General features: G+C 46.2%; 2 protein-coding genes across 2 annotated transcripts in view; one reads left to right on the top strand and one right to left on the bottom strand.

Moving 5' to 3' along the window:
- HDAC1 (histone deacetylase 1) overlaps window positions 1–22,935 on the top strand; it is a 40,747-nt gene extending 17,812 nt beyond the window's left edge. Inside the window, exons 3-14 of the mRNA XM_082834396.1 lie at window positions 4,881–4,998; window positions 14,865–14,939; window positions 16,673–16,811; window positions 17,272–17,413; window positions 18,518–18,610; window positions 19,777–19,885; window positions 19,967–20,107; window positions 20,658–20,766; window positions 20,861–20,991; window positions 21,245–21,397; window positions 21,932–21,980; window positions 22,254–22,935. Of these exons, the coding sequence (XP_082690522.1) occupies window positions 4,881–4,998; window positions 14,865–14,939; window positions 16,673–16,811; window positions 17,272–17,413; window positions 18,518–18,610; window positions 19,777–19,885; window positions 19,967–20,107; window positions 20,658–20,766; window positions 20,861–20,991; window positions 21,245–21,397; window positions 21,932–21,980; window positions 22,254–22,281 (1,287 nt within the window). The 3' untranslated portion in view covers window positions 22,282–22,935. The remainder of the gene's footprint in view (window positions 1–4,880; window positions 4,999–14,864; window positions 14,940–16,672; window positions 16,812–17,271; window positions 17,414–18,517; window positions 18,611–19,776; window positions 19,886–19,966; window positions 20,108–20,657; window positions 20,767–20,860; window positions 20,992–21,244; window positions 21,398–21,931; window positions 21,981–22,253) is intronic.
- Window positions 22,936–23,057: 122 nt separating this feature from the next.
- On the bottom strand, window positions 23,058–25,414 carry MARCKSL1 (MARCKS like 1). The gene is made up of 2 exons (XM_082834397.1): window positions 25,148–25,414; window positions 23,058–24,327 (listed from the first exon to the last, which is right to left on the bottom strand). The coding sequence occupies exons 1-2, from the start codon at window positions 25,232–25,234 to the stop codon at window positions 23,818–23,820; spliced, it is 597 nt and encodes a 198-aa protein (XP_082690523.1). The 5' UTR covers window positions 25,235–25,414; the 3' UTR covers window positions 23,058–23,817.
- Between the last annotated feature and the right edge of the window lie 98 nt (window positions 25,415–25,512).

The raw sequence follows: 25,512 nt of genomic DNA, 5'->3' as shown, positions 1-25,512 counted from the left end.
CCACAGCATGTGGGATCTTCCCGGACTGGGGCACGAACCCGTGTCCCCTGCATCGGCAGGCGGACTCTCAACCTCTGTGCCACCAGGGAAGCCCCCTGAGGGTTGTCTTTTCGTCTTGTTTATAGTTTCCTTTGCTGTGCAAAAGCTTTTAAGTTTCATTAGGTCCCATTTGTTTATTTTTGTTTTTATTTCCATTTCTCTAGGAGGTGGGTCAAAAAAGATCTCACCGTGATTTATGTCAAAGAGTGTTCTTCCTGTGTTTTCCTCTAAGAGTTTTATAGTGTCCAGTCTTACATTTAGGTCTCTAATCCATTTTGAGTTTATTTTTGCGTATGGTGTTAGGGAGTGTTCTAGTTTCATTCTTTTACATGTAGCTGTCCAGTTTTCCCAGCACCACTTATTGAAGAGACTCTCTTTTCTCCATTGTATATCCTTGCCTCCTTTGTTATACATTAGTTGACCATAGGTGCGTGGGTTTATCTCTGGGGTTTCTATCCTGTTGCATTGATCTATATTTCTGTTCTTGTGCCAGTACCATATTGTCTTGATTACTGTAGCTTTTTAAAAAATTTATTTATTTTTGGCTGCGTTGGGTCTTCGTTGCTGTGCATGGGCTTTCTCTAGTTGTGGCGAGCAGGGGCTATTCTTCGCTTCAGTGCGCAGGCTTCTCATTGCAGTGGCTTCTCTTGTTGCGGAACACGGGCTCCAGGCACGTGGGCTCAGTAGTTGTGGCTCATGGGCTCTAGAGCGCAAGCTCAGTAGTTGGGGCACACGGGCTTAGTTGCTCCGCGGCATGTGGAATCTTCTCAGACCAGGGCTTGAACCCGTGTCCCCTGCAATGGCAGGTGGATTCTTAACCACTGCGCCACCAGGGAAGCCCCGATTACTGTAGCTTTGCAGTATAGTCTAAAGTCAGGGAGTCTGATTCCTCCAGCTCCGTTTTTTTCCCTCAAGACTGCTTTGGCTATTCAGGGTCTTTTGTGGCTCCATACAAATTTTAAGATTTTATGTTCTAGTTCTGTAAAAAATGCCACTGGTAATTTGATACAGATTGCATTGAATCTGCAGGTTGCTTTGGGTAGTATAGTCATCTTCACAATATTGATTCTTCCAATCCAAGAACATGGTATATCTCTCCATCTGTTTTTGTCATCTTTGATTTCTTTCATCAGTGTCTTAACAGTTTTCTGCGTACAGGTCTTTTGTCTCCCTAGGTAGGTTTATTCCTAGGTATTTTATTCTTTTTGTTGCAGTGGTAAATGGGAGTGGTTCCTTGATTTCTCTTTCAGATTTTTCATCATTAGTGCATAGGAATGCAAGAGATTTCTGTGCATTAATTTTGTATCCTGTAGCTTTGCCAAATTCATTGATTAGCTCTAGTAGTTTTCTGGTGGCATGTTTAGGATTCTCTATGTATAGTATCACGTCATCTGCAAACAGTGACAGTTTTACTTCTTCTTTTCCAATTTGTATTCCTTTTGTTTCTATTTCTTCTCTGATTGCCGTGGCTAGGACTTCCAAAACTATGTTGAATAATAGTGGCGAGAGTGGACATCCTTATCCTTTTCCTGATCTTAGAGGAAATGCTTTCAGTTTTTCACGATTGAGAATGATGTTTACTGTGGGTTTGTCGTATATGGCCTTTTTTATGTTGAGGTAGGTTCCCTCTATGCCCACTTTCTGGAGAGTTTTTATCATAAATGGGTGTTGAAATTTGTCAAAAGCTTTTTCTGCATCTATTGAGTTGATAATATGGTTTTTCTTCTTCAGTTTGTTAATGTGGTGCATCACATTGGTTAATTGGCATACATTGAAGAATCCTTGCATCCCTGGGATAAATCCCACTTGATCATGGTATGTGATCCTTTTAATCTGTTGTTGGATTCTGTTTGCTAGTATTTTGTTTAGGATTTTTGCATCTATTTTCAACAGTGATATTGGTCTGTAATTTTCTTTTTTTGTACTATCTTTGTCTGGTTTTGGTATCAGGGTAATGGTGGCCTCATAGAATGAGTTTGGGAGTGTTCCTTCCTCTGCAATTTTTTGGAAGAGTTTGAGAAGGATGGGTGTTAGCTCTTCTCTAAATGTTTGACAGAATTCACCTGTGAAGCCATATGGTCCTGGACTTTTGTTTGTTGGAAGACTTTTAATCAGAGTTTCAATTTCATTACTTGTGATTGGTCTGTTTATATTTTCTGTTTCTTCCTGGTTCAGTCTTGGAGGATTATACCTTTCTAAGAATTTGTGTGTTTCTTCCAAGTTGTCCATTTTATTGTCATAGAGTTGCTTGTAGTACTGTCTTAGGTTGCTTTGTATTTCTGCAGTGTCTGTTGTAACTTTTCCTTTTTTATTTCTAATTTTATTGATATGAGTCCTCTCCCTCTTTTTCTTGATGAGTCTGGCTAATGGTCTATCAATTTTGCTTATCTTCTGAAATAACCAGCTTTTAGTTTTATTGATCTTTGCTATTGTTTTCTTTGTTTCTATTTCATTTATTTCTGCTCTGATCTTTATGATTTCTTTCCTTCTGCTAACTGGGTTTTGTTTGTTCTTCTTTCTCTAGTCCTTTTAGGCGTAAGGTTAGATTTTTTATTTGAGATGTTTGCTATCTCTTGAGGTAGGATTGTATTGCTATAAACTTCCCTCTTAGAACTGCTTTTGCTGCATCCCATAGGTTTTGGATCATTGTATTTTCATTGTCATTTGTTTCTAGGTATTTTTTGATTTCCTCTTTGATTTCTTCAGTGATCTCTTGGTATTTAGTAATGTATTGTTTAGCCTCCGTCTGTTTTTGTTTTTTATGTTTTTTTCCCTTAATTGATTTCTAATCTCATAGCATTGTGGTCAGAAAAGATGCTTGATATGATCTCAATTTTCTTACATTTACTGAGACTCGATTTGTGACCCAAGATGTGATCAATCCTGGAGAATGTTCCGTGTGCACTTGAGAAGAAAGTGTAATCTGCTGTTTTTAGATGCAGTATCCTATAAATATCAATTAAATCTATCTGGTCTATTGTGTCATTTAAAGCTCTTGTTTCCTTATTAATTTTCTGTTTGGATGATCTGTCCATTGGTGTAAGTGAGGTGTTAAAGTCCCCCACTATTATTGTGTTATTGTCGATTTCCTTTTTTTTTTTTTTTTTTTTTTTTTGCAGTACGCGGGCCTCTCACTGTTGTGGCCTCTCCCGTTGCGGAGCACAGGCTCAGGACGCGCAGGCTCAGCAGCCATGGCTCACGGGCACAGCCGCTCCATGGCATGTGGGATCTTCCCAGACCGGGGCACGAACCCGGTCCCCTGCATCGGCAGGCGGACTCTCAACCACTGCGCCACCAGGGAAGCCCCGATTTCCTTTTATAGCTGTTAGCAGTTGCCTTTTGTATTGAGGTGCTCCTATGTTGGGTGCATATATATTTATAATTGTTATATCTTCTTGGATTGATCCCTTGATCATTATGTAGTGTCCTTCCTTGTCTCTTGTAACATTCTTTATTTTAAAGTCTATTTTATCTGATATGAGTATTGCTCCTCCAGCTGTCTTTTTTTATTAATTTATTCATTTAAATTTATTTATTTTTGGTTGCGTTGGGTATTCATTGCTGCACATGGGCTTTCTCTAGTGGCGAGCGGGGGCCACCCTTCGTTTTGGTGCCCAGGCTTCTCATTGCGGTGGCTTCTCTTGTTACAGAGCACAGGCTCCGGGCTCACAGGCTTCAGTGGTTGTGGCACGTGGGCTCAGCAGCTGTGGCTCATGGGCACTAAGCGCAGGCTCAGTAGTGGTGCACGGGCTTAGTTGCTCTGCGGCACGTAGGATCCTCCTGGACCAGGGCTCAAACCCGTGTCCCCAGCATTGGCAGACGGATTCTTAACCACTGCACCACCAGGGAAGCCCTCTATGGGTGTTTTTTAATAAAACAGTATCAGTCTTTCAATTTCAGTATTTCTCATTATATTAAGTGAGGATTTAATGAGAGTCAAATAGTCCCTGGAGCCAGACCTTTCTTATTCCGGCTTACTAGCCATGTAACCTTGGGCACATTATGTTTAACCCCTCTCTGCTGTAGTTTCCTTACTGCAAAGTGAAGATAATAATAGTATGGACTTTAAAAGGTTGTGCCTAAAACAGTGACTGGCACAGAGTAAATAATTAATGTTAGCTGTATTGAAAATGCTTTATAAACTATAAAAGTATTGGTTATTAGAAAAGAAGAGGGTTGTCTTTGAAGGAGACCCACCTTTAAGGCAGGAGAGGAAGAGAATTTTTAAAAAGAGGACAGGCTGAATCAGAATGTTGGGATAACCTGGAAATTACTATGTCAAGGAAGTTATTATGGGGAGGATGTGATCAGAATTGTTGGTGTGATGATGATTCATAAAGGATTTCCCATCTATTTCAGTTATTACTAGTCACCCCTTCTTCTTGAACTCTTAGAGCCATTTGGCCCATAATTATATATTGTTATATTGAATATTAAAAAGAAAGTGATTTGTAAAACAATTTACAAAGAGATTTAACAGTCTCATCCAATTCTCACCACTTCCCTGTGAAGTAGATGTTGTTATCCCTATTTGGTAAATGAGGAAATTGAGGCTCAAGAGATAGACTTACCACCATAATTAAATACTTAAAACAATTTTTTAAATTAAAAAATGGAAAAAAATATAGACTTGCCTAGGCAATAGAGCTTGAGATGCCATCTAGGTCTTGAGATACGGAATCTCTTTTGATAATCTTATTTGCTTAACTAGATTGTGAGTTTCTTGAGGACTGAATCTAATCAGTCATTTCTTTTTATTCTGTACAGCACCTAGCTCAGTGCTGAGTGAAGACTGGCAGTAGTCAAGAATAACATGCTCTTTTCTCCCCTCTGCCCTCTAGCGCCCTCACAAAGCCAATGCTGAGGAGATGACCAAGTACCACAGTGATGACTACATTAAATTCTTGCGCTCCATCCGCCCAGATAACATGTCTGAGTACAGCAAGCAGATGCAGAGATGTAAGTCCATTCTGTTCCCTTCCTACTGTCAAGCCCCCAGTTGGATCTCCCTTCAAGTTGGAGAGACTCACCCTACCTTCCCTTGTATCCCCCATTCAGCTGACACCTGATTTTCCCTGCTTCCTGAGGGTACCAAAGTGTTTCTTTTGTCTCAAGACTGGTTTTCTTTGTTTCCTGATTGTAAGAAATAGATTGAACTTTGTCCAGTTAGGTTCACAACATTATCCCCGCCCCACCAAACTGTAATTGTTGTAATGGAAAAAGCACTGACCTGGGCTGGGGAGACAGGTGATATAGGTCCCGGCACTGACTCTTAACTGACTGGGGCAAGTCACTTCCCCTCAGATTTTTCTTTTGTAAAATGGACTGGATGTCATCCCATGCAACTGTAACTGCTATCACTATGTGAGTATTAGTTAAGAACTTAGCAGCCACTTAGACTCTAGGTGATGTAATCTTTGAGTTAAGGTGATTCTGCCCCTGCCCCTTGGGACTTGAAACTCAGAACAGGTCACATCTCAGAAGCCACACTCAGCTTATAGGAATTATGGGGATAGTTTTAGCTGTGTGGAAAAATTATGTTCAAATTTGGGAAGAAACTATCATCCCTGATTTCTCACTTGTGTTATTTTAGAAATTATCCCTTAGCACCTAAGATCTCATAATAAAACAATGTAACAGTATTGTCTAGAAGAAGTTTTGAATAGTTTATGACAGCTTATTTTGAAATACCAGGAAATCTATGGCACTTTTTTGTTGCTACTGGCCACAAGGTAGTCTGATTCCCAAGGCAGAAATTTATTTGTTACAATAATTGTGCACTGGTAATGATTAGAGAACCACAGAGACCTTTTATGAAGCATTAAGCTTCTTTGCCACCCACAACTCCAGGAGCTGCTACCCCATCTAAGTGAGGTACTTACTGTCTGAATTGACAGGGTCTTATTTCCTTCTCAGGTGAGACAGATTCATTCCTTTGCTTTAGATGGCTTTAGGGCCGTTCCATAACTTACTTAGGCTAGCGATAAGGCTCTACTCTCAGTAGAGAGGGCTCTCATTAGAGAAGCAGCTTGGTATTAAAGCAAGAGAATGAGCTTTGATGTCTTAGTTTGAATCCCATAGCTCTGCCACTTAGCTCTGTGTTCTTGAGTATGTCCCCTAGCCTTTCTGAGCCTTGTTTTACCTTCTTTAAAAGGAAGACAGTAGTGCCTGTTTCATAATGGAGTTTGGGGGGATGAGTAAGATACTGTATTTATTTATTTATTTTAAAAATATTTATTTATTTATTTTTGGCTGTGTTTGGTCTTCGTTGCTGCATGAGAGATTTCTCTAGTTGTGGTGAGCGGGGGCTACTCTTCGTTGTGGTGTACAGGCTTCTCGTGATGGTGGCTTCTCTTATTGCCGAGCACAGGCTCTAGTAGTGTGGGCTTCAGTAGTTGTGGCATGCGGGCTTAGTAGTTGTGGCTCGCGGGCTCTAGAGCGCAGGCTCGCAGGCTCAGTAGTTGTGGTGCATGGGCTTAGTTGCTCCACGGCATGTGGGATCTTCCTGGACCAGGGCTCGAACCTGTGTCCTGTGCATTGGCAGGTGGATTCTTAACCACTGCGCCACCAGGGAAGCCCAAGATAATGTATTTAAAGCAGTGAATAGTAGCTTTTGCTGTTATAACTTATTGCTTTTATTTTCAAATCTATCAAGACAGATGACATATTAGGCCCTCGGGAGTGCACAGGTTTGGTTCTGGCTCCCAGTTTGCTCCAGTTTTCCTGAAACCAGCATTCTAAAGTTGTGCATTGAAAAATGAGGTCTGAGATTTTTTTGTCATTGAAGGTGGGTAAAAAGGATGAGGCTCTCTACACATTCAATGCAATCCCTATCAAACTACCAATGGCATTTTTCACAGAACTAGAACAAAAAATTGCACACTTTGTATGGAAACACAAAAGACCCTGAATAGCCAAAGCAATTTTGAGAAAGAAAAACGGAGCTGGAGGAATCAGGCTCCTGGACTTCAGACTATACTACAAAGCTATAGTAATCAAGACAGTATGGTACTGGCACAAAGACAGAAATATAGATGAATGGAACAGGATAGAAAGCCCAGAGATAAACCTACACACATATGCTCACCTTTTTTTTTTTTTTTTGGCGGTACGCGGGCCTCTCACTGTTGCAGCCTCTCCTGTTGCAGAGCACAGGCTCCGGACACACAGGTTCAGCGACTATGGCTCACGGGCCAAGCCGCTCCACGGCATGTGGGATATTCCCGGACTGGGGCACGAACCTGCGTCCCCTGCATCGACAGGCAGACTCTCAACCACTGCGCCACCAGGGAAGCCCGGTCACCTTATTTTTTTATAAAGGAGGCAAGAATATACAATGGAGAAAAGACAGCCTCTTCATTAAGTGGTGCTGGGGAAACTGGACAGCTACATGTAAAAGAATGAAATTAGAACCATACACAAAAATAAATTCAAAATGGATTAAAGACCTAAATGTAAGGCCAGACACTATAAAACTCTTAGAAGAAAACATAGGCAGAACACTCTATGACATAAATCACAGCAAGATCCTTTTTGACCCACCTCCTAGAGAAATGGAAGTAAACACAAAAATAAACAAATGGGACCTAATGAAACTTAAAAGCTTTTGCACAGCAAAGGAAACTATAAACAAGACGAGAAGACAACCCTCAGAATGGGAGAAAATACTTACAAATGAAGCAACTGACAAAGGATTAATCTCCAAAATTTACAAGCAGCTCAATATCAAAAAAACAAACAACCCAATCCAAAAATGGGCAGAAGACCTAAATAGACATTTCTCCAAAGAAGATATACAGATTGCCAACAAACACATGAAAGGATGCTCAACATCACTAATCATTAGAGAAATGCAAATCAGAACTACAATGAGGTATCACCTCACACCAGTCAGAATGGCCACCATCAAAAAATCTACAAACAATAAATGCTGGAGAGGATGTGGAGAAAAGGGAACCCTCTTGCACTGTTGGTGGGAATGTAAATTGATACAACCACTGTGGAGAACGGTATAGAGGTTCCTTCAAAAACTAAAAATAGGGCTTCCCTGGTGGCGCAGTGGTTGAGAGTCTGCCTGCCGATGCAGGAGACGCGGGTTCGTGCCCCGGTCCGGGAAGGTCCCACATGCCGCGGAGCGGCTGGGCCCGTGAGCCATGGCCGCTGAGCCTGCATGTCCGGAGCCTGTGCTCTGCAATGGGAGAGGCCACAACAGTGAGAGGCCCGTGTACCGGGAAAAAGAAAAAAAGAAAAAAAAAAAAACTAAAAATAGGACTACCATACAACCCAGCAATGCCACTACTGGGCATATACCCTGAGAAAACCATAATCCAAAAAGAGTCATGTACCACAAAGTTCACTGCAGCTCTTTTTACAATAGCCAGGACATGGAAGCAACCTAAGTGTCCATCGACAAAGAAGATGTGGCACATATAAACAATGGAATATTACTCAGCCATAAAAAGAAACGAAACTGAGTTATTTGTAGTGTGGTGGGTGGAACTAGAGTCTGTCATACAGAGTGAAGTAAGTTAGAAAGAGAAAAACAAATACCGTATGCTAACACATATATATGGAATCTAAAAAAAAAAAATGGTTCTGAAGAATCTAGGGGCAGGACAGGAATAAAGAAGCAGACATAGAGAATGGACTTGAGGACGTGGGGAGGGGGAAGGGTAAGCTGGGACGAAGTGGGAGAGTGGCATGACATATATACACTACCAAATGTAAAATAGTAGCTAGTGTGAAGCAGCTGCATAGCACAGGGAGATCAGCTCAGTGCTTTGTGACCACCTAGAGGGGTGAGATACGGAGGATGGGAGGGAGACGCAAGAGGGAGGAGATATGGGGATACATGTATGTGTATAGCTCATTCACTTTGCTATAAAGCAGAAACTAACACAACATTGTAAAGCAAGTACACTCCTGTAAAGATGTTAAAAAAAAGAAAAGATGAGGCTCTCTTGATAAACCTTTAGCCAGACACATCAAGAAAAAGAGGGAAAGGACTCAAATCAATAAAATTAGAAATGAAAAAGGAGAAGTTACAGCAGACACCACAGAAATACAAAGCATCGTAAGAGACTACTACAAGCAGCTCTGTGCCAATAAAATGGACAACCTGGAAGAAATGGACAAATTCTTAGAAAGGTATAACCTTCCAAAACTGAACCAGGAAAAAATAGAAAATATGAACAGACCAATCACAAGTAATAAAATTGAAACTGTGATTTAAAATCTTCCAACAGGAGCTTCCCTGGTGGCACAGTGGTTAAGAATCTGCCTGCCAATGCAGGGGACACAGGTTCGAGCCCTGGTCTGGGAAGATCTCACATGGCGCGGAGCAATGAAGCCCGTGCACCACAACTGCTGAAGCCCACGCGCCTAGAGCCCATGCTCCTCAACAAGAGAAGCCACTGCAATGAGAAGCCTGCGCACCATAACAAAGAACAGCCCCTGCTCGCCACAACTAGAGAAAGCCTGCATGCAGCAACGAAGACCCAACGCAGCCAAAAATAAATGAGAAAAAAACCCACAAAAGAACCACATATTAAAAAATATATATATATTCCAGCAAACAAAAGTCCACGACCAGATGGCTTCACAGGTGAATTCTGTCACACATTTAGAGAAGAGCTAACACCCATCCTTCTCAAACTCTTCCAAAAAACTGCAGAGAAAGGAGCACTCTCAAACTCATTCTGTGAAGCCACTATCACCCTGATAACAAAACCAGATAAAGATGGCACAAAAAAAGAAAACTACAGGCCAATATCACTGATGAATATAGATGCAAAATCCTCAACAAAATGCTAGCAAACAGAATCCAACAGCACATGAAAAGAATCATACATCACGATCAAGTGGGATTTATCCCAGGGATGCAAGGATTCTTCAATATACGCAAATCAATTAATGTGATATACCATATTAACAAACTGAAGAAGAAAACACCATATGATCATCTCAATAGATGCAGAAAAAGCTTTTGACAAAATTCAACACCCGTTTATGATAAAAACTCTCCAGAAAGTGGGCATAGAGGGAACCTATGTCAACATAATAAAGGCCATATACAGGGCTTCCCTGGTGGCGCAGTGGTTGAGAGTCCGCCTGCCGATGCGAGGGACGCGGGTTCGTGCCCCGGTCTGGGAGGGCCCCGCATGCCAAGGAGCGGCTGGGCCCGTGGGCCATGGCCGCTGGGCCTGCGCGTCCAGAACCTGTGCTCCGCGACGGGAGGGGCCACGGCAGTGGGAGGCCCGCGTACCGAAAAAATAAAAAATAAAGGCTATATATGACAAACCCACAGCAAACATCATTCTCAATCGTGAAAAACTGAAAGCATTTCCTCTAAGATCAGGAAAAGGACAAGGATGTCCACTCTCGCCACTATTATTCAACATAGTTTTGGAAGTCCTAGCCACGGCAATCAGAGAAGAAATAGAAACAAAAGGAATACAAATTGGAAAAGAAGAAGTAAAACTGTCACTGTTTGCAGATGATGTGATACTATACATAGAGAATCCTAAACATGCCACCAGAAAACTACTAGAGCTAATCAATGAATTTGGCAAAGTTGCAGGATACAAAATTAATGCACAGAAATTTCTTGCATTCCTATGCACTAATGATGAAAAATCTGAAAGAGAAATCAAGGAACCACTCCCATTTACCACTGCAACAAAAAGAATAAAATACCTAGGAATAAACCTACCTAGGGAGACAAAAGACCTGTATGCAGAAAACTGTAAGATACTGATGAAAGAAATCAAAGATGACACAAACAGATGGAGAGATATACCATGTTCTTGGATTGGAAGAATCAATATTGTGAAGATGACCATACTACCCAAAGCAACCTGCAGATTCAATGCAATCTGTATCAAATTACCAGTGGCATTTTTTACAGAACTAGAACATAAAATCTTAAAATGTGTTTGGAGCCACAAAAGACCCTGAATAGCCAAAGCAGTCTTGAGGGAAAAAAACGGAGCTGGAGGAATCAGACTCCCTGACTTCAGACTATACCTTAAAGCTACAGTAATCAAGACAATATGGTACTGGCACAAGAACAGAAATATAGATTAATGGAACAGGATAGAAAGCCCAGAGATAAACCCGTGCACCTATGGTCAACTGATCTATAGCAAAGGAGGCAAGAACATACAATGGAGAAAAGAGAGTCTCTTCAATAAGTGGTGCTGGGAAAACTGGACAGCTACATGTAAAAGAATGAAACTGGAACACACCCTAACACCATACGTAAACAAATCAAAGGACAAAGGATTAATCTCCAAAATATATAAACAACTTATGCAGCTCAATATTAAAAAAACAACTCAATCCAAAAATGGGCAGAAGTCCTAAATAGACACTTCCCCAAAGAAGAGAGAAGAAGCACATGAAAAGCTGCTCAACATCACTAATTATTAGAGAAATGCAAATAAAAACTACAATGAGGTATCACCTCACACCGGTTAGAATGGGCATCATCAGAAAATCTACAAACAACAAATGCTGGAGAGGGTGTGGAGAAAAGGGAACCCTCTTGCACTGTCGGTGGGAATGTAAATTGATACAGCCACTATGGAGAACAGTATGGAGGTTCCTTAAAAAACTAAAAATAGAAATACCAGATTTCTAGAATTCTAGAATTACCAGAATTACCAGATGGCCCAGCAATCCCATTACTGGGCATATACCCAGATAAAACCATAATTCAAAAAAACACATGCACCCCAATGTTCATTGCAGAACTATTTGCAATAGCCAGGTCATGGAAGCAACCTAAATGCCCATCGACAGACGAATGGATAAAGAAGATGTGGTACATATATACAATGGAATATTACTCAGCCATAAAAAGGAATGAAATTGGGTCATTTGTAGAGACGTGGATGGATCTAGAGACTGTCATACAGAGTGAAGTAAGTCAGAAAGAAAAACAAATATCGTATATTAACGCATATGGAACCTAGAAAAATGGTACAGATGAACTGGTTTGCAGGGCAGAAATAGAGACACAGATGTAGAGAACAAATGTATGGACACCAAGGGGGGAAAGTGGCACGGGGGAGTGGTGGTGGTGGGACGAATTGGGAGATTGGGATTGACATATATACGCTAATATGTATAATGTAAATAACTGATAAGAACCTGCTGTATAAAAAAATAAAATTAAATTAAAAAATTTAAAAAAAAAAAGGATGAGGTTCTCTAAGTACTTCAAGGCACCTTACTGACTTGATTCAGAGAGATGTCACTAGTGCAGTGCTTTATAACCAGGGGTGTCTACAGGGACAATAACAGGGATGAAGAGCTGAGTTTTTTTCAGTATTTACCAACACCTAACCTAGGAAGTTAATACATGTAATAAGACCAAATAAGTCTGGTTTCCTTGCTCTTGCTAGGATGTAATTTAAATGCTTTATGGTCACTTTGAGAATTTGAGAATCTTAAGCAGAAGTTCTGACATAATTTTTAATAATTAAAAATGGGAACATAAATAAATGCAATTTTTATTTTTGGCAGATAGTCTATCAAAACATGAGGCTTATGGTAGAAACACGATAAAAGGGACTTGTGCTGGTAAAATTTGGAGGCATTCTTGTCCATTTTGTAGATGTATAAACTGAAACCCAGGGAGGTGAGATGACTGTCCCAGGGTCACACAGCAAGATAGTGGTGGAATGGAGAATGGAACTCTGGTTTCCTGATTCTGGACTATTTTAAAATATGTTGCACATAAAATATTTCAGACACACACACAAAACTATAAAAAATTATACAATGATCAAACATGTCCCTACAACCAGTCTAAGAAAGAAAACATTGCCAGTACAGTTGAAGCCCTCCTGGGCACCTCTCTTTGATCACATGCCCTTCCTCTTCTACTCCCCTCTCCACCCCATTCCCACCACCACCAAGGTGTAAGCACTATCCTGAAGTCAGTGTTTAATCCCATGTGTCTCTTTCTGCAGTATATGCTTTTTAGTGCCTTCTTGACCTACGTCTGCTCCCCCATCTCTCACCCAGTATTGCTCCCCGTCAGTCTAAAGCCAGCCTAAGAATGAGAGAAGTATTTATAGTAGGAAGAGGGAAAACCCATAGAAAAGTCCTCCCTAGTCTCACAGATTAGTCCCAAGTGAGGGTCTGCTCTCCCATTTTACCCCTTTTCCATCTGTAATCACACAGCTCCCTTGAGCTGGGAATAATGGACTGGCCATCTGAGCCACATGTTGGTTTGGGGCCTGAAGGAATATATTTTTTCTCGTTTCTAAAATACCAATTTCTTGTCATGGGAGCTCCACATCTCAAACAGGAGTATAAGCAAAGCTTTGGGAACCCAGACAGGCCAAGCCCACTGAAGGAGGAAGCAGCCAGAGAGGGAAATCAATTGCCGATGGATAAATAAATAGCCTGGCCTCAGGGACCAAAGTTCTTATTGACACAGCCTCCCAGTGTTTACCTGGGAAGTGGGGGAGAGAGCCACCTACTGCTTACCCCCATACACACGCCACCTTTCCTCGGAGCACTGTGCTTGGCAGGGCACCAGATCAGAGCACCCTCCCAAGTTTAGGGCAGTGCCAGAGGTGGTAACTCTTGTGGTTATTGCAAACCTTGAGCTTCAGCTGTGTCTCAAGAGGTCACCACAGTCTAAGCTGGGCTCTCCTACCCTCCTCATCCTAGGGCTCCTCCTCCTTGCTCTACTTTGGGAACCCCTGTTGATAATAATGCATGCAATTGGAAGGCTGGGACAAGAGAACGAGAATTTAGCCCCACCCCTGCCTCTAACTTATGTATATCATTGACATCTCAGCAGTTTCCTTTTCTGTGAGAGCAGACTTGGAGCCATAAGGTTCCTCTGTAGCTCTGAGTCTGCAGCCTTCAGGTGTGCTTCCCTTCCTGTCTTTTTCATTTTATTTGCATTATTGTTTGCATGTGGTTCCACATTATGTGTTAGTTTGTACTGTTACCCCTTAGGCCTGAAATAACTTTCCTCCAGTTGTCACTTGGTATAATAGAAGAGCACTGGACTGTGGGAGTCAGGACACCTGGACTCTGGTTCTACCACTGCCTGGTTATATAACCCTGGGCGAGTCACTTAACTTCTCCACATCTGTTTGTTCCTCTGCACAGTGGGGTTGATATTTGTCTCGTCCAGCTTTTATGGGGTTGTTAGGATCAAATGAGACTGTGTATGTGAAATTACTGGGGAAGAAGCCAGAGTATATTTTCGTAGGCTTTTAGGACAGGCAGACCAATCCTTGAATACCGCCTCTGCCATTTACTGACAGTTCACCTCTTTGAGCCTGTTTCTCCATTTATAAAATAGGACCAAACCCTACCTCAGGTGTGTGAGGATAAACGACACCAGGTACTTAAAGCACTGAGCATAGTGTCCGGCACGTTGTTAAGCATCCAGTGGATGACAGTATAGGTCTCTGTTCTTCACTTCCTTGTTGGCCAGCTGGAGTGAGGTCCAGGAACAAACCCAGGCTGGAATAAGAGGCTGTATTTTTCTCCCTCAGGAATGAACCAACATTTTCCAAGTATTTACTTGCTAAATGCTTCCCCATATAAGATTTCTATCAATCTTCTCAACAATTGGGTAAGGTGGATGTCATTATTGCTAGTTATAGATAATGAACGAAAGCTCAACAAAGTTAAGTGACTGGACCCAGTCACACAGCCAGTAAGTAGTAGAGCCTGGACAAGAACCCAAGCCTTCTGAATCCAAATTCTGCATTTTTTTCATCAGCTCATAAATATGTAAACAAAAACTAAAGGAAATTGTGGAAACTAACCTTTTCCTATGTTTTTTCAAGTTAACGTTGGTGAGGACTGTCCGGTATTTGATGGCCTCTTTGAGTTCTGTCAGCTATCTACTGGTGGCTCTGTGGGTAAGGAATATACATCCCTCCTTAAAGGCTGTGCTGGGTTGTACTAGTGAGGTCTGTCTTTTAGGCCACTATCCCAGTGAGGCTGACCTGTGACCATGTAAAATGGTCCTGTGAGTTTTTACCTTAGGTCTTGAAAATGTCCTGGTTTAGTCCCAGCCCAGGTTCAATCTGACATGGTACAGACAGGTGTCCTTGGCTGTCCTCTCCTACCAAGACATCCTATATACAGGAACTCTCTGCAGACCTCATGGGCTTGTTGAGATGCTGTACATAAAAGTAACTTGTGAACTGCACAGTGCTATAAAAATGGGAAGTGTCATCATCTGTCTTACAAAAGAGTATGGTAATTACCTTTGGAGGTCAGAAATACTCCCCACGCATCTCCCACTTCCATTTGTAATGTCTAGATTACCTCCAGGATCACTCTACGCTTTCTTTTTTTTTCTTTTAAAATTTAGGAAGTTTTTTTTTTTTTTTTTTAAATTAATTAATTTTGGCTGCACTGGGTCTTAGTTGCAGCGTGCGGGATCTTTAGTTACGGCATACATGCGAGATCTAGTTCCCCAACAGGGGATCGAACCTGGGCCCCCTGCATTGGGAGCGTGGAGTCTTACCCACTGGACCACCAGGGAAGTCCCACTCTACCCTTTTTTAACAAATGTTTATTTTTCTATGATCATTGTTTTTTCTCCTCCCCCCTCGCTACCACCTCCTAATGTAATCTCAGAAAACAAAGAAGTGCACAGGGAAAAAAACTGACTACAATCACACTGTCCACAGATAACCATCGTTACCATTTTGGTGTTTGTACATCCATGCTTTTTTCTGTGTGCATATATCTGGACATAACATATATACATCTGTATTTTACAAAAAATGTGTCATATATATGTATAGTTTTGTGCCTACTTTTTTACTCAGTAAATCTTTTTATTTATTTAATTTTTTAATTTATTTATTTTTGGCCACTCCATGTGGCTTGGGGGATCTTAGTTCCCTGACCAGGGCTTGAACCCCGGTCCCCGGCAGTGGAAGCGTGAAGTCCTAACCACTGGACCGCCAGGGAATTCCCTCTATGTTTTTTTTTGTTTGTTTGTTTTTGGGGGGGTACGCGGGCCTCTCACTGCTGTGGCCTCTCCCGTTGTGGAGCACAGGCTCCGGACGCGCAGGCTCAGCGGCCATGGCTCACGGGCCCAGCCGCTCCGCGGTATGTGGGATCTTCCCAGACCGGGGCATGAGCCCGCGTCCCCTGCATCGGCAGGCGGACTCTTAACCACTGCGCCACCAGGGAAGCCCCTCTTCAAAACGTTTTGACCATGAACCACATTTAGAAGTATTTACACTTGCAATCCAGGTTATGCATGCACGTGCACAACACCCTCTCTCACTCTGAAGCCAGTTTCACAAAACAGTGGTTACCTTTACTATTATTCTGATATTTTTATTCTAGTCTGTCTCATTTAAAAATATATATACTAATCATAACCCACTAAACCAATTTTAAGGCCTACTAGTGAGTTACCACCTTCAGTTTGGAAAACAGTTTTTTTAGAGTAGCCAATATCATGTTTATTCCTGTTGGAATAGGGTAGGGGGAGAGGACTGGCTTGTGAATTGTACAATACAGCTGTTGAATAGGCAGGTCCTACCTCTCACTGGGTTCCCTTGGCTTCTTGGAGGAAAGGGAGAGAGTGGCTTGATAACAGGCTTGTGTTCTTTCTTCCCACGTCCAGCAAGTGCCGTGAAACTTAATAAGCAGCAGACGGACATCGCTGTGAATTGGGCTGGGGGCCTACACCATGCAAAGAAGTCCGAGGCATCTGGCTTCTGTTACGTCAATGATATCGTCTTGGCCATCCTGGAACTGCTAAAGTATGCCTTCCTGGCCTTGTCTCTTGGAGGAGCACCTTAGGCCAGGTTCCCATTTCCCCCTCCCCCGGGCTTGCCTCCCTAGTTTGCTTTTCCTAGCAGTGTGCTGGCTAGGATGTGTTCGGTGAGTGTCTCTGGCCATCCTCTCCTTGACGGGGTCTTGATTTGATCTGAGCCCACGGCAAGATCAGGGGCAGGCGCTGCTCAGATCCTGCCTCCAGAGTGTCCCTGTGTGGCTGGAGTTGACCCTGGCTGTAGAGTAGGAAGATCGGACTTGATCGGCTTGGTCAGGCCTCTGGAGACACCCTGCCGCTCTTCCACCTTCCTTCAGCCAGTTTCCGCGTCTCTGGTGCTTAGAGATACCTGAGGGAGGCAGCCAGCCCGGTAAGCTGGGACCTGGCGCCCTTGGCGCGTCCCACTCCCAAAGAGCCCCCAGAACCCCCTGACCCCCTTCTGATCCTAGGTATCACCAGAGGGTGCTGTATATTGACATTGATATTCACCACGGCGATGGCGTGGAAGAGGCCTTCTATACCACAGACCGAGTCATGACTGTGTCCTTTCATAAATATGGAGAGTACTTCCCAGGAACTGGGGACCTACGGGTGAGAACTCCCTTCAGGGGCCAACCAGCTCATCCTCAGCTGCCAGCTCTTAACTCTCCTATCTCATGTCACCAAAAACCACTTCCTGCGTCTTCTGCCATTCAGAATACCACACCCCAGCCTGGGACACCTGCCATGGTCTCTTTCCCTCTCTTATTCTGGAGGAAGGGGATGATGGTACATAAAGGGTTGGAAGGGATGGGGGTCTCCTGACTATCGCACTTCCCTCCTGGCCACAGCTGAGTTGCGTTACACTATTCACATGTCCCAGACAGCTTGAATTTTAGGCTAGAAACATCAGGTTCTCTCCCATGGGCTAGGAATTGGGACCTTTATGGACCATCTCAAGGGTTCTTAATGTTTTTAGGTTACCCTCCCCTTTGACCATCTGACTGAAAGCTATGTACTCTCTCCCCATAAGTACATGAAATTTTACATTTGTTATCAAATAGTTAATAGATGCCTCCTCCTACTGAAGCCCATCCATGGACCTCAGGATAAGAATCCCTGGAAGCTGATTCATTAAACTGTTCTGCTTTGTGAGAGCATGAATACAATGAAACCAGCCATTTTGCCATGCCAGTGGCCCTTGGGTGAAAAAGTGGCACTAATTCAGTTGTTTGCCGTGGCAAGCATTATAATAACTGAGCCTTTACAATTTTGAAGAATTCTTCTTCCGTTTCTGCTTTCCTTCCACACCTCCCTAGAGAGGAGAGTGGTGGGTAGAGGAGTGAGCAGTAAAGCGCTCTGGAAAGGAAAGGGTTGTTGTGGGGTGGGTGTTATTTCTATGGTCCAGCCCCCAGCCACCTTTAACCCAGTCCAGGGGGAGAGGTCTCATGCTGTGTGGTAGGATATTCAGTCTCTGGTTCCATAAATGATTCTCAGCCTGGGTGCAGACTCAGTGGTGTGTCCAGAGACGTGAGCTAGACTTGTTCCACCAGTGAGGGGAATGGTGCTAACCTGCTCTGTCCCTGGCCCACCTCATGGGCCCAGCTTATCTCTCTTAGAACCACTGCTTCTTTCCTTAGCCTTCCAGCCCTCATCCTTGAACTTCCTCCTAGCTTCATCATCTTTCAGTTTTACTTTAATGTGCTTCTTGATTAGGATATTGGGGCTGGCAAAGGCAAGTATTATGCTGTTAACTACCCGCTCCGAGATGGGATTGATGACGAGTCCTATGAGGCCATTTTCAAGCCGGTAAGTGGCTTAGGCTTATCCACCACTGGGCTATAAACAGGATTGATCTAAGGGAGGGGTAGCAAAACACCTCCAGCGTACTTCGGGATCTCTCCCCACTGAGAGGCTGGCTGGAAATGAGATGTGTTTGAACCCTGGATTGCATGCTGTATGGCCAGTTAGGGGAAAAAAATTCATCCAGATATTTACTGATGCCTTCTGTGGGTCAGGCCCTCTGCTGGATATAAGAATAGCTAAGACATGATCCATGCCCTTGAAGACCTCACAGTCTGTGGTGTGGGAGGCAAGCACATCCCTGACAGCATGTGGTCAGTGCTGTTTCTGAGGGATGAACATGGGCTGGGGAAAGCGTAGTCAGAGATGATTTCACAGAGGTAGTGACATTTGAGCTGGACTTTGAGAAATGAGGAGTTACCCATGTGAAGGAGGCGGGGGCTGGAGGGGAGGGGTGGCATTCAGCAGAGGGAACAGCACCAGCAGAAGCATAGAGGTGCCAATACGTGGTATGTAGGCCAGTATGATGTGAGGGAGGAGTGTTGAAGGATGTGGTGGGAAATGTTTGTCGGGGTCAGTATTTCAAAGGTAGCCTTGAATGCCATGCTGAGGGGTTAAATCTTCACCTGTAAGCAATAAGGAACCATTACTAGAGTAGTAACCTAGTTAGGTTAGGTTAGGTAGTCGTTTAGCAAACACCAGGTGCCTACTGTGTACCTTGTAGTAAGGGCAACAGAAAAGCCTAAGTTATGGTCTCTGTCCTCAGTTACATTAGAATCTAGTGAGAATGAGATAAACAAAAGTGGAGTGCCTCCTCACAGTATAAGGCTCAAAGTCTGCAGGACCAAATGCATAGAGCAGATGCAGCTAAGGGCTGCATCAGAAGGGCTTCTTGGAGCAACGAAAGAAGGGAAAGATCTAGGGAATTGATAAGGAGGTTGTCTTAGGCTCCTTATTAGAGCTAGAAGGCTCTTGGAGATCCTCTCAAATTGGAAAACTGAACAAATTGGGGAAATGAGAAGCCCAGGCTTGTACTTCCTTTTCTCTGAGGGAGAGTGGAAAGGTAGGAGTGAGTGATAAGGAGCCGAAGAAAGTGCTGCACCCACACTTTTCAGCCTGAACCTCAAATAGCTTTTCTTGAGGCTGGTAGTGACCAGGCTGTGTCCTTTCAGGTCATGTCCAAAGTAATGGAGATGTTCCAGCCCAGTGCAGTCGTCTTACAGTGTGGCTCTGACTCCTTGTCTGGTGATCGGTTAGGTTGCTTCAATTTGACCATCAAAGGTGAGGCCAGGTAGCATAGAGACGGGAGGGCAGGGTCCTGCTGGGTGCTCCTGCAACGTGGCACACCTTCTCCCACCAAAGGGCACGCCAAGTGTGTGGAATTTGTGAAGAGCTTCAACCTGCCTATGCTGATGCTGGGAGGAGGTGGCTACACCATTCGTAATGTCGCCCGGTGCTGGACATACGAAACAGCTGTGGCCCTGGACACAGAGATCCCTAATGGTAATAGCTGCAGGGCCAGATTGGGTTGGGCAGTGCAGGAGCTCACGTGCCCCTTTCCCATTGGCTCTACAACCTCTCCTCTTCAGAGTCTGATTCTCCTGCTATCCTCTTGTGGTTTTCAGACCGTAGCTGTCAGTTTTTTTCTGAGTCCTTTAGTTGACCCTGTCCCCTGTCCCTCAGCTGCTGGTCTGGACAAAATTATCAGTGCTTATCTATAGCTTTGGAATTCATACTCTGTAGGGTAACTGGAGTAGTGACTGAGGGAGTGCTCGCAATGAATATTGCCTAAATCTTTCTAAACCAGGGGCTTCAGCCTGCTTCATACACACACACGTGCACGTATGCACACAAACACACCACTGGTGTGGACACTGGAGAATGGCTTTAAAAAAAATTGAAATCCTATAGGTACCCAAGCCTCGCCCTATCTTGGAGGCATGCTTCTCTGTTTGATAGTTGGGCTCACAGGTCCAGATAAACCTACAGATGCTTTTCTCAGGGTCCCATGGTGGCCAGGTCTCTTAACTCTCTCACCCTCTGCCCCAATTAGAGCTTCCATACAACGACTACTTCGAATACTTTGGACCAGATTTCAAACTTCACATCAGTCCTTCCAATATGACTAACCAGAACACTAATGAGTACCTGGAAAAGATCAAGTGAGTATATCCTCCCCCACACCCCTAATTGAACATTCCAGGCTCTGGTTGGTCCCTGACCAGAGCCCAGCCACCTCTCTACCATTGGCCATAGACAGCGACTGTTTGAGAACCTGAGAATGCTGCCCCACGCGCCTGGGGTCCAAATGCAGGCCATTCCTGAGGATGCCATTCCAGAGGAGAGTGGCGATGAGGATGAAGAAGACCCTGACAAGCGCATTTCAAGTAAGACCGAGACCCAGGGGCCTCCACCTTCCTACTCCGCAGGCAGTTCTGACTTCCCTCCACTGTTCCTGGCTCCACATTCTCCCCAAGCTGCCCACCTGTTGAGAAACCCAAGTACCTGTGCCTGTAGGGGTAATTTAGAGGGTCCAGTCCCCTTCCCTTGGTGTCTTTTGGGGGAACATGCAAGAAAGCGCTGGGCAGACCCTGAGATAAAGAATCTGCTCTCCCACCCATATTTTCCATTACTTCCCAGTTTGTTCCTCGGACAAACGAATTGCCTGTGAGGAAGAGTTCTCCGACTCTGACGAGGAGGGAGAAGGCGGTCGCAAGAACTCTTCCAACTTCAAAAAAGCCAAGAGAGTCAAAACAGAAGATGAGAAAGAGAAAGACCCAGAAGAGAAGAAAGGTGGGTTTGGGTTGGGCCAGGACTTGGATCTTGAGCCCCAGGCCCTGGAGGAGGAATTTATGTAGGGCACTGGGAGGAGGGAGCTGACTCAGGCCCTGCCAGCTCCTTAGGGCTCTTCCTTAGCTACTTGGGCCTTTCACTGGTTCCCAGAAGTGGCAGGGCCCACAAAAGAATGAAACTCAATTCGTCATCTTCACTGGCTGATTGAGCCCTGCCAGGCTCCAGAGCCGGGGACATGCCTGGGCTCCCCGTGGTCGGGAGCATGGCTCTCACATACCACCCAAGACCTTTTCTCAGTGCTTCACCCCAGTTTCCCAGGGGGCTGCCTCCACCCACCGGGTTCAGGCTCTAGCAGGCTGGGAAACCGGTCCAACCTGTTTGTCCTCCGCAGGGCTCGCTGGGAGGGCCTGGGATGGGCTTTTCTCTCTTTTGTATGTCCAGTGAGCTGTGTTGGGGAAGGGGTTTCAAAGTGGAGATCCCATGGGTCTTTCCAGAGGGGCTGCCCTTGGCCATCCCTGCACTCTTATGTTCTAGAAGTCACAGAAGAGGAGAAAACCAAGGAGGAGAAGCAAGAAGCCAAAGGGTGAGGAAGGAGCTGTCTATCATCTCCCTGGCATTGGAGCACCAGCCCCTTCGTCCCACCACGCTGAGGGAAGGCCCAGGACAGCTGGTCCAGCTTACAAAGGCCTCTTTCAGGGACCAGTCTGTCTGTCTCTGCAGTTCTAGGCAGAGCTAGGAAGCCCCAGCCTTTAGCAGTCACCTGGGCAGCCGGGGTCCTGTGGAAGTCATTGTACCCACTTTTGCCTTAAAGCCTCTAGGGTGGGTTATCTCATGCCAATCTCTGCTCTCTCCACAGGGTCAAGGAGGAGGTCAAGTTGGCCTGAACAGACCTCTCCAGTTCTGGCTTCTTGCCAAGTTCCCCACCTTTATCCCACAACCCCTCAGATTTTATATTTTCTATTTCTCTGTGTATTTATATAAAAATATATTAAATATAAATATCCCCAGGGACTAGACAGGAAACAGGGCCCTGAGCTCAGGGCACACGTGTTAGGTGAGCTTTTCTAGTAGCTGCCTTGCCACCCATCCCTCCCAAACTCTTTAATTTTGAACCATAACGGATGCCAGGTCTGGGTGGAAGGGATACACTTAAAGCAGCCATAGGACAAAATCTTGAAGTGCCTGCTTTGAAAAGGTGCCCTTATTGAGCATTTTAGAAGGGGTGGCTGGGTCTTCAGGGACTCCCTGTTGTTCTCAGGCTCTTGTCATCAGCCATTTTTAGATTGATTCTGTTCTCATACCTTCCCACTGGCCCCCAGTGAGCCAAGAAACTCACACTGCCTGCCCTCTCTGTCCTCCCCCCAATTCTGCAGATGAAGATTGGTAGTCTAGTTTCCTTTTTGAGATACTATTTTCATTTTTGTGAGAATCTTTGTAATAAAATGGTACATTTCTACACCCTCCTGAGCTTGTCTCCTAGTAGTATCCCTGGGTTCATTTCGACTCCACTTCCCTGCCCTTCTGGTGTCCATGAGGATCTGGGCAACCCCTCAAAAACAAAAGAACCCCACAAACTTACCTGTCTCAGTCCCCCCTCAAGGTTTGAGGTAGACCAGTCTTCTCACCCTACCCCAGAAGACCACTCATTAAAAAGCACCACTAAAGGGACGACATTTATTCCTTTTCCAAATGTTACAGTAAAACCAGGTGGAAGAGAATGGTTTTAGCAGTTAGAAAAAAAAAAAATTACAAATCTGGGGTTTGGCCATTAAAAGTTATTTACAACAATGGGAGGGAAAAAAAAAAAAAGACAACAAGAAGTTGTTTCACATTACATACCTCCCCCCCACCCCAAAGCTTAATACTTGCTTACCAAGTCAAAAAAGAGACACAGTTGATTCACAAGCTGGAGGTTCGAACTTGAGTAAGACATTTAGAAAAACCTAGACAGGGGCAGTGTCCTCCCCAGCCCAGGGGCCACTAGGCCCAGCACAGGAGACTACAAACAACAGGGGAAGGTGGACACTCAGGGCGTGGGAGTAGGCACCCCCACCTCTGGCTCAGGGATTTGGGGAGTAAACAAAGCCTACTTGGAAAAGAACTGGGGAAGAAAACCAGCAACTGCCTTCTGCACAGGTGGGGACAGGGAAGGAGGCAGGGACAGGGGCAGGAGCATTTCACATCACTAACCTAACTTGGGAAACTGCAAGGGACCATCTTCGACTGGCCTTAAGAGGAAGACCAGATGGATGATGGGAGAATCCACAGGAGGGAGAGGAGGAGAGGGAACGTGGCTAGGGGGCAACAGCCCCTTCCTTTCTGGGCACAGGAAGGCAGCCAGGTCACCAGGTCCAGGCAGTGACCTCACAAGGACAGCACAGTTTTTGCAGCTTAGAGATCACCCACCTGCCCCCACCCAGCTACTCATTCTGCTCGCTCGCTGGTGTAGGGCCACTCTCCGGCCCCGAGGGAGTGGATGGCTCTGCGGCCTGGGGCCCTGCCTCTTCTGTGTCTCCTCCCTTGGAGGCAGCGCTAGCCTCTGCCCCTTTGGCCTGGGGCTCCTGGCTCTCAGGGGTGGCGGCATCCTTCCCTTCCAGGGCAGTGCCTTCCTCGCTGCAGGCACCGATCTCCCCCTGCTCCTGCTCTTCCTCTGTGGGTGAGGAGGCAGACGAATCACCCCCTCCCTCCTTCCGATTTCTCTTGAAGGACAGGCCACTCAATTTGAAAGGCTTCTTGAAAGAGAATTTCTTCTTCTTCTTGGGGGTCTCCTTGGGGGGGACCTCCCCCTTGGCCTCAGCGCCCTGGCTAGGGGGTGCCGGCTCGATGGCATCACCAGTGGCCCCGGCTGCCTCCTCTGTTCCGTTCACGGGGGTCGACTCCCCTTCACCTTTGGGGGATAAGTCTCCATTGCTTTTCACGTGGCCGTTCTCCTGCAGGGCAGAGGAGACAGCAATGAGGGCCGGGGCTCTTACTCCCCTCCCCCAGCCCGCCTCTGACCTCTTCCACGCAACGGGGTCCCGACTCATTCCGCCGCACCCCCAGAGCCTGGTTGTAACCTCACCCCACAGCCGGCATCCCGTCAAACCTCTCCCTCCTGCCCCGCACAGGCGCGCAGGGGCCGCGGCCGACAGGAGGCGCTGGGGTCCCGGGGCCCCCACCCACCTCCCCCGGGGCGCGCTCTCTATTTCGCGCAGGGCCGCCCGCGGCCGCGGATCCCGGGCTGGCGGGCGAGTCGTGCAGCCGATATTGGGCGGGAAGCCACCCCGGGGCGCTGTTCCCCACACCTGGACGGCCTATTTTCCCAGCCTCCTGCTTTGTGTAAACGGCCCCCACCCACCTCAGGCTCTCCCCGCCTCGCGGCTCCTCCCTAAAAAAAGCCGTGGGCTATCGAGGTCGAGTCTGCGGGGGGAGTGCCCTCCCCTCCGGCCCCCGCCCCGCGGCCCCCGGGCGCCCCCTTGGCGCGGCCCAGCAGCGCCTTTGTTCCCCGCGCGGCACTCCGGGCGGCCAGGGGGCAGCGCCGGGGGCCGAGGCCGCGAACAAAGAAGGCGGCGGGGCCCGGCCGGCGCCCCCTCCCCGCCCCTCCCCTTGCTTCGCCCGCGGGGGCTGCGGCGCCGAGAACAAAGGGACCGGGCGGGGGAGGGGGCGCCGCGTGTCCCGGGCCGGACAAAGCGCGCGGCCCCGGCCCGAGGCCCTAGAGGGGGCGAGGTACGAGAGGAGGGGGACGAGTCGGGCCGTGCCGAGCGCACCCACCTGTCCGTTGACCTTAGCGGGGGAAGCGCCTGCTGCCTCCTCGGCGGTCACGTCGCCCCGGGGAGCCTTGGAGCTCTGGCTGCCCATGGTGGGGGTTCTGCTGGGGGGCGCCCGGAGCCGCCCCGGGCTCGCGCCGCAGGGGATAGTTCGGTCGGGTGGGCCTGGCCGGCGGAGGGGTGGGGCTCGCGCCTGAGGGGGAGGGGTGTCGGGGGGAAACCTAGCTGCACCCCCGCTCCGCGCCGGACCCGCTAGCTACACCCGCCGCCGCTCCGCTCCGCGCCAGAATGCCGCCCGCCGCCCACCGAGCCGCCTATATATATGCGCCCGGAGCTCGGGGCGGGGCCGGACATTTAAATGAGCGCCCA

Source organism: Leucopleurus acutus (assembly GCF_964270905.1).
Source record: "Leucopleurus acutus genome assembly, chromosome: 2".
Taxonomy (NCBI): domain Eukaryota; kingdom Metazoa; phylum Chordata; class Mammalia; order Artiodactyla; family Delphinidae; genus Leucopleurus; species Leucopleurus acutus.
Note: the sequence above shows the minus strand (reverse complement) of the source record. Positions and strands in the feature narration are given on the sequence as shown.